At 43.7% G+C, this 12,026-nt stretch overlaps 1 protein-coding gene across 3 annotated transcripts in view; it reads left to right on the forward strand.

Moving 5' to 3' along the window:
- The window catches only part of WAC (WW domain containing adaptor with coiled-coil), an 84,956-nt gene extending 79,004 nt beyond the window's left edge, over positions 1–5,952 (forward strand). The window contains exons 13-14 of one of the 3 annotated variants that reach the window (XM_029239458.1): positions 1,105–1,232; positions 2,796–5,952. In XM_029239458.1, the coding sequence (XP_029095291.1) occupies positions 1,105–1,232; positions 2,796–2,865 (198 nt within the window). In that variant the 3' untranslated portion in view covers positions 2,866–5,952. The remainder of the gene's footprint in view (positions 1–1,104; positions 1,233–2,795) is intronic. The other 2 variants (XM_029239457.1, XM_029239459.1) reach the window with 2 other exon arrangements.
- The last annotated feature ends 6,074 nt before the right edge of the window (positions 5,953–12,026 follow it).

Genomic DNA, 12,026 nt, shown 5'->3' on the forward strand with positions numbered 1-12,026 from the left:
CTCTATAAAATGTTCCAGTTAGATGGTCTGTGGTCCCTCTATAAAATATTTGATGTGGATGTTTGTGAGGTAACTTTTTGTGGTTTCACATAAAATATTTTAATTATCAGTATAGCTCCCATTACCAAGCGCTCAGCATTCAGCTCTGTGCTAAGTGCTTTATGTTTGTTTTCTCCACTTTCTAAAACTACTAAGCAGTGCAGATAATGAGTTCCCCATTTTACTAATGAGGCCTTTAAGACCAAAAAGATTTACACTAGGGTCACGCAGTTACTGCAGTGTTATGACTCAGAGCCGTTGTGCTTTTTCTACTCAGCCGGCTACTCTGATAGTTTTAGAACCTGTTAGTGCAGTTGACCCTTGAACAACTCAGGGGTTGGGAGGCCGACCCTCCACGTAGTCGAAAATCCGAGTATGGTTTATAGTCAACCCTCCATATCCGGAGTCCGTCATCCTCAGGTTCAAACAAGCGTGGATCGTGTAGTACAGTGGTGTTTATTGAAAAAAATCCACGTGTAAGTGGACCTGCACAGTTCAAATCTGTTGTTCAAGGTTCAGCTGTACTATTAATCTTATGACTGTCCCTCCAGACTAGCTACTGGAGTTAGGAAAAGCTTCTGCTTTGGGATGAGAGACCTTAGGACGTTGCAGTTACTGCCATGGCTTTTCCCTTTTATCAGATGACCAACCATCTGAAATGTTCTGTAAGTTCACGGAAATACATTGTGTATCTCTTGATACGGGGATACAGTAGGCCCTTTTATCAGTGTTAATACCTGAACTTTACTTTGGCTGATCCAGCATCTTTATTTAACCACAAATCATGAGTCCTTCTGTCCCAGCACTAAACTACTGTGAGATGGGAAATACTATCCTCCCAAGGAAACCTGAAGGGGAAATCTTAAAATGAACACCTTCCACCATTAGAGACAGTTCTTTAAAAGAAAATCGTTTTCCCCCTTAGATTCATGAGCATTTTTGTGGATTTAAAGGAAAAGATTTATTTTGTAATCTTGGTATAAAGTTACACTCAAATTTAATGTTTTATTTTTTGTATGTGAATATGACTTATATTTCATGAGATTTTCATTTCTTTAATTATAGGCATCGAGATTGCGAGAGGAAGCCCATAACATGGGAAGCGTTCATATGTCGGAAATTTGTACTGAATTAAAAAATTTAAGATCTTTAGTCCGAGTATGTGAAATTCAAGCAACTTTGCGAGAGCAAAGGTAAGCCTTTCACTGAAATGAATTTTTTTGTTTTTTTTAGGTAATGCTAAAAATTATATATCTTAAAATAATTAGATCTTAAATTGGACTAAAGAACGTAAGTCGAATTTCATTTCTGAAATTTAAAGTTCTTTGATATATCACATTCCATGGTACTGTAAACTGTGTTTTCATAATTTAATAATATTCCTGGCAAATGGTAGTGGCATCTAGATTTTATTTCTCTTAACCCATGGTAAATGCTTCATTATTTGACTTTTTTTCTTGCGTTATGACAGTATATGGTACCAGTAATGTTTTATTTAAAAAGCGGGGTGTTGACAGCAGCGAGTTACCAGGAGTCCCCTGTTCGGTTGAGAGCAGCGCTCTCTTGCTGAGGGTACATATTTCAGTTGAAATTCAAATCACTGTTGACATTGTCCTCGCAGCATCGATACATCCCTTGGCAATTAAGAGTTTAGTTGTCCAGGAAGTTTAATGATATATATGTGCTTTCTTTAATTGTTTTCACTTAAACTCTGTCTCATATTTCTTAGTCTAGTATCTTACTCAAGTAGGATTTCTATATCGTGTTTAATAGTATAGATATTTTTTTTAATGCCTATTACAAAATTGAGGACTTAACTTTCATTGGCTTCACTTCCTGTCTATATTGAGTGACTGGGTCAATAAGTAGAGTTAATCTTGTCATGAAATCACAAAAATTTAATAAATGCCAAGTTGGGATTTATAGTAAACTTGGAAAAGTGAGTTTTTATCTAACCTTTCAACTACTGAAATGTCTGGAGGTACTTGTTGAATATCAGTTGGGAATTTTCTACTCTAGGATTGCTCTGAAAGTAGTTCTAACGTACATAAAACTTAACTTTATTTTGGCTTGCTAGGCAGGCGATACTCGTTACAGCAGCTTACTGAAACAGGTATCGTATCAGTCACGTGTCATGTATCATGTTTGACTGTACACGGATACCATGCTATATCAAAGCAGTAATCGTCATAGTTCGCAGAAGAAAGGGGTCAGAGAGGAACAGTGTTAACAGAGTTCATGGAAATCGAGTTAGCTGTGGAATTTGTGTTTTAGTTTTTGTTTTAGATATACATGTCAGTTGGACTTCGCTCCATTTTTATGAGCCTACATTTATGTTGAGAATTGTTCTTCAGAAACGATTAGCCTCTTGCCGCTCGTTAATTCTAGGCTTACTATATTGTGGTCCAGAAAACATGCAGTGTAAGTTTATCTCATGTTATCTGCTGCCTTTTGTGTCTGGTGATGACACAGTGAACAGTTACCTTTTAAGTCAGTCATTATATTCAAACTAATTATTGAGAACGGGTTTTAGAAAACTAGGAAACCTTCTAACTTTTGTCATCCTGATACTTTAATATATGTAATGTTTTCAAATGGTGATTTTGTCCTAACTAGACTAACCAGTTTTAAATTACTTCATCTTAACTAGTAGTTACTCATTTTCTTTGTAAAGCTATCTTTATAGTTGAAAGCCTGGTTTTTCTGTAGCATTTATAGTGACCACGTGGGTTCTAACGCCCTCTCTTATTTTTCAGGATACTATTTTTGAGACAACAAATTAAGGAACTCGAAAAGCTAAAAAATCAGAATTCCTTCATGGTGTGAAGATGTGAATAATTGCACATGGTGTTGAGAACAGAACTGTAAATCTGTTGCCCAGTCTTAACATTTTTGAGCTGCATTTAAGTAGACTTTGGACCGTTAAGCTGGGCAAAGGAAATGACAAGGGGTGGGGGTCTGTGAGATTCAATTCAGGGGAAAGATACAAGATGGATTTGTAAAACCCTTGAAATGTAGATTTCTTGTAGATGTATTCTTCACGTTGTAAATATGTTTTGTAGAGTGAAGCCATGGGAAGCCATGTGTAACAGAGCTTAGACATCCAAAACTAATCAATGCTGAGGTGGCTAAATACCTAGCCTTTTACATGTAAACCTGTCTGCAAAATTAGCTTTTTTAAAGAAAAATTTGGGGGGTTAATTTATCATTCAGAAATCTTGCATTTTCAAAAGATTCAGTGCAAGCGCCAGGCGATCTGTGTCTAAGGATACAATTTTGAACCATATGGGCAGAGTACAAAATACCATGAAACAACTGTTTCCACACTTGCACCTGGTCAAGAGCAGTGCTTCTCCGTTTGTTTTGCAGAGAAATGTTTTCATTTCCCGTGTGCTCCATCTCCCTCTGAAATCCTTCCTCTGATTTTATCCATTTTTTAAGGCTCCTCTTTTTCTCCTTTCTTAAGGCACTGTTGCTATGGCACTTTTCTATAACCTTTTCATTCCTGTGTACAGTAGCTTAAAATTGCAGTGATTGAGCATAACCCACTTGTTTGTGTAAATTATTGAAATCCATTTGCACCCTGTAAGAATGGACTTAAAAGTACTGCTGGGCATGTGTGCTGAAAGTACATTGATGGCTCAAATATAAGGAAATGGCCCAATGAACATGGTTGTGGGGGAAGAGGAAACAGCTAGTCAGATGTGAATTGTATCTGTTATAATAAACATGTTAAAACAAACACAAATTGTTATTTTTCTTTACCTTCGGTCAATGCATATTAGAATTTGAACTACCTGGGGATTCTTTGTCAGAACTATTCTTGTTGAACATTTATACTTAATTGAAGTAATTCCTTAAGGAAGGTTTTGTTTAAAGCAATTAACAGGAAATTGTGTATAAGAATATTTAATGAAATATGAAATTCAACAAGAATGATTAAGTCACTTCCCAAGTGGTTGTCATTTGTTAAACCCTGGTTTACCTGTCTTGCTATTAATGACATTTCATTTTGAAGGATGTTTGTGTTGTAGCTAACTGTTCAAGTCTGGTGCTGACTGCTGTTCTTAGCCATCACAAAACGCTAAATTTGTGTAATTGGAGCTTCCTGCTGTTACCTGGAAATGGTGGGAAGGCTCAGCTTTGTATATTGTTTCCTAAAGTATATTAAAATAAAAAAAGAAACTATTGCTACTATAAAATTACCTTGGCTTTTTTTTTTTCTTTGCTAAAATATTGGTCACATGGCCTTAGCATGACACTGCCAGTATTAAATCAGATCACAAGGGTTTCTTTATGCTGAAAATCCTCCTAATTTCAAAATCTTAACTTACCCAATTTAGAGGCTTTTTTTTCCTCTTGGGCAGATGTGTTCACGTGCTCTCAGAGCTGCCAGCACCAAGGGCTTCTTTTGTGATGTTAGCCATTGTCACTGCATTCTGGGATGCCGCAATTCCACACTGCTCCTGCGCTTTGAGCATGTTTAAAGCATGGAAGGTAATGCTCAGAGTTCTCAGTAAATCTCAGAGCAGTAAACTCTAAGCAGTAGTATGGATGATACTTTCTAAAATACAAAAACGTTCCAGTGTAATTAAGAATTAGAGTCATACTGGAAACTGATTTTTTTTATTGTAACTTGAGGATACTTTTAAAATGTAAGAAAAAACAAATGTTATAAATTATATCGCCATAAAGTGTTAATACCTGTGAGACTGTTGATATTTGCTGGACTTGATTAGTGCATGTAAATGAAACTCCGGAGAACTGTGTTAAGTTAGCGCCCTTACTGATGTAGGCCTGTACCTGTTCTGGAGAGATGATGTAGTAGGCAGATGTTTCCCAGTCAGATGGCAACTTGTGATTTAAGCTAACTTTGAACTTGATTTGCCAGTTGTTTATTGATCTATGTCACCTTACTGTTTTGACTTTTAAAAATGTTTATATCCCTAAAGGAACTGCTCACATACACATATGTGATGCCTAATTTGAAATTTTCCCGGTGAATTTTTAAACAGAATTAAACATTTTGTGGAAATATTTTTATAATATTTGATTCACTTATTCTGTAGTGAATTACTTTAAATACTGCACTTTAATACACACATGGTGTCCAGCTACTAACCTTCTTGAGGTAACCAGGGAATATTTATTGAAATAGGCATAGTATCCCAGAATATTCTCTATCTAGTTGTCCTGTTGCCATGGCTTTGAGCATGTATCTTATTTTGGTGGACACCTTGGTTCAGATAGTTTGCGAATAGAAATACAAATAGCCCCTGGGAAACCTCAGGGTTTTTATTTTTCTGTTTTAAAAGGGACATGAGTGGTGTTACATTCAAACCTTAAAAACTGATGTTGTAATAAAATGTATTTTGTGAAGGTGGGTCTGTTAGAGTCTTATCCCCGAGGAGCCAGCCTCCCTACCTTTTTCCCCTTTGTTTTCTGTTTAACTAGTTTGACTAACTTTTCATTTTAAAACTTGGGCTATATCTCCAGATTTTAAGCACACTGAAAACTCTGTCAGCCCTTTTTAAAGACATTGTGCTGCTTTGAATAGCCCAAATGAGTGATTTTATCTTCCAGATTTTATGTATCTGCTTCACAGTTGTAAAATCTTGGAAAGGAGGTGCTTAAAATTTTTCAAAGAATTAATTGTGAACCCATTTCAGAAACAATCTATTGTTGTCTTTAAACACAACCTTAACTTCAAGGGATTATTTCAAAGGGGGGAGGGGGCAGGGCATGAAGTAATTCACTGCAAACCAGAACTATTGTAGTTCAGGACTTAAAGCTACTGTGTTTAGATGTGGGGTTTGAATATACGGATTTCTTTTCAATACCTGTAAATATGGCTATATTCTTGTATTTGTACTGGAGTGTACAAAATGACACTGAAAAGTAATAAATATGTTTTGACTACGTTGTGCAGTTATTTCAGAACAGTCTGTTTTGAAAGAGTGCATAATTTTATGCGTTTGAAGAAGAAAACTTAAAAAATACCAGGTTACTACAGAATTTTTAAAGAGTGGTGTTCCAGTCATGTTTCATATAATTTCTTAATTGCACTGTTTTAGTGAAAAACTTGGCTTTAGATGCTGTTATGACTTGCTGTACCCTTTTCCCCCGATTCCGAGCTTTGGGAGTGCCCTAAAAGTGCATCCTGCCGAGGTGAGCTCGTCCACGCCCTTGGCTTTAAGAATCCCACTCTTAGGTCGGTTTCACCCAGGTTATCTGCAGCCCTGGTCTCTTCCTTGAGCTCCCCACAAGTTAGTTTAACACTTGCCTTACCACGCATGGCAAATTCTCTTAAGAAAAAGAGGAGCTCTTGCGCTTAAGACTTTTATCCTCCCCTGTTCCCCGTCTTCAGGGGCCGACATCGCGGTTCCCCCAGTTGCTCAAGACCCAGACGTTTTTGTTCTCACACGTGCTCTGCCTTCACGATGTGCTTTGGGCCTGAGAGCCCCTGCCCACGTTTGCCCCTCCAGACCAGCCCTCGGTCCTCTTTGAAGGCCTCCTGCCTTCCTGTCCGCGCGCACGCACGTGCACAGCCTGCTCTCCGTGTTGTCACGCTCAGAACAAAACCCAGAGCTCCCCCGTGGCTTTTGTGTTCAAGCCCCGAACGTCAGCGCTGTCTCATGTCTGGTTCCTCCCGTGCTTGCTGCAGTCAGTCCCCCAGGGTCCTCCGTTCTCTTGCCTGGAAAGCCCTGTTGCCAGAGCCCTGCACAGCTATAGCTGGCCGCCCATTCAGTCTCTTCCCAGAGGCCTTCCCCGACCTCCCATCCAGATCAGAGCACCGCTCTCTACACCTGCGCGCTGGTATTCAGAAGAGAGTTAATGAATGATGAGTGTTAAAGGGCTATGGACAGGGTCAATTTAAGAGGATTGATTGACAAAGATTACAGAGCTGTTTCTTCAAGTTGTAATTTTGGTCCTCTCACCTTGGGGGATAGGGACGGAACAGCAGCTAGTATTGTATGTTTTCCTTTTAAGAAATGACAGTTGGTTACCAGAACCAAACTCCAAACCCATTTTAATTGCTAGCATTGTGAAATGTGCTCTCTCTGTCTCTCTCAGGCAAGGTTAGTCAACTTGAACACATTTTAAGATTAAATAAGCCACTGAGAAGCAAGATGCTACTTCTGATGGGAGAAGCCTGGGCATGGCCGGGTGAGGGAGGTTGGAGACTGGGTCCAGGATTCACAGGGAGGGAAGGTTTGCTAGGCCCATGTCTTCGGTTCAGATGCTTCTTTCAGGGTGGGTGTTTTAGGCAGAAAACACATACCACGCTCTGAGATGTGTCACTGATGGAGGAGCATCTTTATTACACACATCCACCCTAGAGGAGAACAGCTGGGGTGTGAGAATTCCCTGCTTTTGCGACTGGGTGCACTTCATAAACAGGTGTCTTTTTCTTTTTTTCGTGTGCCTACTGTTTAATTGCCCAGTTTGACCAGCCTGTGCGGGTGTGTTGCGGCCGCAAGTTTTCTCATCCTGTTGAGGTGTCCCAGGGTTACTACCTCGGATGAAAAAGGCAGAATGCAAGGACAATGATGTTTGTTTCTTTACTGCATTGTGTGTTCCCATCACCTAGAAAAATCAGCACCTACTGTATGCTCAAATATTTTTGCATGAATGAGTGAAGTCAACATTTTAACTATGTACTTTGTAGGATTGGTCAAATTTGTATTTAATATTTAAATAATACATTCAAACATTGTTATTAAAACAAATTCATGATTAAAGAGGAGAGCTTGAACGGAGTCATTGTGAAATATCAACAGGCCACTTCCTTAAATTTCATTTTTTTTTTCCATTCTCATACCTTGACATTTTATCATCTTTTTGAGCTAAAACTGTTAAAAGTGATAAGCAGAAGACAGTTCCATGGTTGGAGAAGCTCTAATTTTTAAAATGCCAATGCAGAATCTCAGGCTCCATCTCTCTTTCTCTGTTTGACAAGCACAAGGGTTGCAGAGGTATTATGTAAAATACTGACGATGGAATTACAGCGTAAGGTAGCTGATGAAATACCCCCAAACACTTAACAAAACAGTAACATTTGAAGAGCCAAAATGTTCCTCCACAAACCTCAACACAGTGAAAAAAGTACAAACCTGTCCTATAACCTGTGAAAGGTGACAGCTGGTTAGAGAAAAGCGGATAGAAAATTTTGGTGGAGTTTAGCACATCCAGTCACCCCTGACTTAGGGCCCAGCCAGAAGGTAGAAGTCACCCTGGGTATTTCCAAAGGAGGGAAATTGAAGCTGGCGGAGGGTAAACCAAGGCAGGCCTGACTGGAGGGAACAGCGGGGCAGCGAGCGACCTGGAGGGCAGACAGAGGGGCAGCCCCGCCCGGGGAGCCGGGTCCAAGGCAAAGGCGAGCCCACTGAGGAAGACGCCAGCTGCGCAGAGAGGGAGAAGGCCCACCTCCCCACCTCTGCTTCGGCCCACTTCGGCAGAGCTTACCCAGAAGCAGGACGGCAAGAGAGCCCGGCACATGCTCTGCAGCCCTGAGACGGGAAGAAACGGGAGGAACACGGACCTGAGCGAGCAAGCAGATAACCAGCTCGAGCAGAACAAGGGACGAGAGAAAGTGTGCCGGTTTCAGCAACGCTTCCTGGCAGGACGTGATGCAGCACCGTCTGTGAAGTTCTAACAGATGTCTGAGAAACTATCGTGACCCAGATGTTACAGTTAGGAAGTTGTTCAAATATAAAGACAGCAGACACTCCCAAACATAAAAGGGTCAGAGACCTTGAAGAAAGCAAAAACTGACAAAATCTAACCGAGAGATGAAGGGAGAAGGTGGTGAAGCACCATTGGCGACGTGGAAGCAGCCTAGCCCTGCGACCCCGGAAGACGGGGCTCGAGGCTCGCGACGTAGGAAAGCGCGGCAACGTTGGGATAAGGAAATGGGAGGAGATTCAGGTGCAGTCACTGGCTTCTCAGCAGGGAGAAAACAGGAGCTGATCAATAGAAAGTTCTCTGTATGGGCAGGTCAAGCGCTTGCTGAAAACGTAAATGCACAGAAAGTTCAGAATTCAATACAAAATGCCCAATAGAGAAATAGCTGCTGTGAAGAAAACAAAACACGGTAATAAATGAGAGACCCACAAGGGAGGGAGCCTGGAAAAGCCTCGCCGAAGACGTGACCTTTGGGCTGAGCCCCGAGGAGGGAGCACGAGGCAGCATGTCAAGCTCCACGTCACGTGAGGCTCAGCGGCACGGCACGGGAAGCTGTCCCGGACAACCTCGTGAACAGAAAAACGCTTTTATCACCTCTGTTACTTCCAATGCTCTTCGGGAAATACTACTGCGGTTTTCAGTGATGCGAGGAAGCCAAGCTCAAGGGCGCTGGCTGTGCAACTGTGCACGTTTAATTCCCAACTCTGTGTTTAATGACTGCACGTTGGCAGCTCGAAATTGGCCACGGTGGTAATATGGACACCATGGAAATGGACTAACCCTCAAACCAGGCTTTACCCCACCCCCCGGGCCTGTTGTTAAGTATTCACCAGCACACTTCTGCATATCTGACTAGCGTTATCGCCCCACCAAATGTCTAGTTAATAAAAACGTGGACAAGTCCCCAGGCCAGTCTCCCCTGCCCCGGGCGCGACTAGAAGGAAAGGCAGTGGGCAGGCCGCTGGGCCAGACCCTCTCTCGGCCAGGACCGGGCCCCTGCGCCCTGTCAGCACTTTCAGGGGCTCCGTCCATGACCTCAGTTAGGGGAACCGTGCGCCGCAGGCCTGGAGGGAAAGGATGGGGATCCGGGCATGAAGCTCGCTTGCAAAGGGCCTTCTCCCTGCCTCTGTGTCCCCCCTCGGCGGTGCTTCCAATTACGCGAAGAAGTGGCACACTTTTTTAACGCTTTACTTCAGCTCGGGGTTTGTCCACAGCAAGAGTGTTTGGGTGACGGGTGCGGTTAACTTACCTCTGGCTCACGTGGTCCCGTCGGGAGCCTGCAGGGTTCTCCTCTCCCACACACGCTGTGTCCTCTGCCCCAAACCCCACCGGAGAAGGGTCAGCCTACCCTTCGGGGCCCTTCCCCGAGTGCCTTTAACTATTGTCACTTGCCATTTTGCTTCTGACTCCTCTCCTGCTTTGGTGTAGAAATAGAAAAGGAATGTCAGCTGATCAAGAACGGAAAGTGAGCATCTACAAGGAAAACTGTCCAGCATTGAGAGGGGATGGAGCAGCGCCTGTGTACCAACCGGGAGAGAGAGAAACTGAGCTCAAGAGACAGTCAAGTCTGAGACCTCCCTGGTGGCCCAGTGGTAAAGAATCCGCCTTCCAGTGCGGGGGAAGCGGGTTCAATCCCCAGTCAGGGAACTAGGATCCCACATGCCGCGGGTCAACTAAGCCCGCGCGCCACAACTACTGAGCTCACGCGCCTCAACTAGAGAGCCTGCGTGCGGCAAACTACAGAGCCCACGCACCACAACTAGAGGAGAGAAAACTGGCACGCCACAGCTGGAGAGAAGCTCGTGTGCCTCCACGAAGACCCTGAGTGCTGCAACTAAGACCCAGCGCAGCCAAATATAAATAAATAATAAATCTTAAAAAAAAAAAAGACGAGCCATCTCAAGCCAGCGCCTGTGCTGCAGGCCAGCGGGAGACCCTCTCCCTGCAGCCTCTCTGCTTCCAGTCAGTCAGTCATGTCCATCATCTTCTGTCTAATGCCGTGCAGGGTTGACCATGTTGTGTTTGGTTGGCTCCACCGAGCTTATCAAGCAGGCAAAGCCACTGATCTCTAAGAAGGTGCGAGGCTGCCCTTGAGGCTGTTGGCTGGAATCCAGTCCCCTAGGGTCCGATTTGCCCATAAGCAGCACACAGGCCCCGAGGAGTCCCACGCAAGGGCACACACGGTCCCCGTTCCCGAATCTGGATACTGACATTGGGAACATGCTTGGCCTCTCTCCTCGCCTGTCCCAGTGACGCTTGTGACGTTTTATTTTGCAAAATGTCAGACATATGAGGCGTGAAGAGAACTGGCCAACGGACACCTGGGTGCTACCATCCAGAATCGGTCACTAACATTGTCATAGCCCCGTTCCCTCCCTTCCCCCCAGACCATCTGGAAGTCAGTTGTAGACATTGTAGCACTTACCCTCCACACTCCAGCGTGACTCTCCCACAGGTAAGGATAGCACCTCACATAACCAATAACGCTGTATCACAAGAACAGATACCATTTGGTGGGGTTTGGGAGTTAAGGAAAATTAGAGAAACATCCATATGGAGGTCAAATCAGGGCTGCTCTGGCTTTCCACTGTGTAACTTGGCTTTTAGAGTCGTTCTCTACAAGCATACTTGAAAGTTTTACAGTCAGGAAAAAAACAAAGGGTTTGAAGCAGCATCAGGACCCGCAGATCTCAGCACGGGGCGGGCTGGGCCGTCCCGCTGGTGACACTAGGTGGCGGTGTTGGGCTGCTTTCAGGAAGGAAGGGCCCCCAGACACTTCAGGGCTGGGGCGGGAGGCTTTCAGAGAAGTTGCTAGAACTGCAAGCAGACCCTGAAGAGGCAGGAAGGGGGAAATGGCGGAGAACTTATTTTAATGAACACACCACTTCTGCGGGGATATTGAGTCAGCACCGTCTCCGAGTCTGACCTACTGACGTCAAATCCAGGCTCTGCCCCTTCAGAGCTGACTTGCCATAGACTCAAGGAGGCTCGCTGTTGCTGATCGTGTGTAGGACCTGCTGCGCGGGACAAACGTGATGATGCTCGGAAAGTCCTTAGCATGTGCCCGACACAAGGCATGAGCCGTGCCCTGAGGCCGTGGTCATTCATTTCTCCCCAACATCGAGTCCCTGTTGGTTTTATCCTCCTGAAAACCTCGCTGCCTCTGCTCTAGCCCACCTGTTTTCCAGAGCTACCTGTGTGTCGGGCGGACAGTGGACTTCTCTTCAGGTTAGGGAGGTGGACAGCAGCCTCGTGTTCAGAGCAGGACTGCACATCCTCATGAGGTTTAGTCGTTATCTACT

The sequence above is a fragment of the Monodon monoceros genome, unplaced genomic scaffold (assembly GCF_005190385.1).
Source record: "Monodon monoceros isolate NGI ecotype Baffin Bay Population unplaced genomic scaffold, NGI_Narwhal_1 Super_Scaffold_21, whole genome shotgun sequence".
Lineage (NCBI taxonomy): Eukaryota > Metazoa > Chordata > Mammalia > Artiodactyla > Monodontidae > Monodon > Monodon monoceros.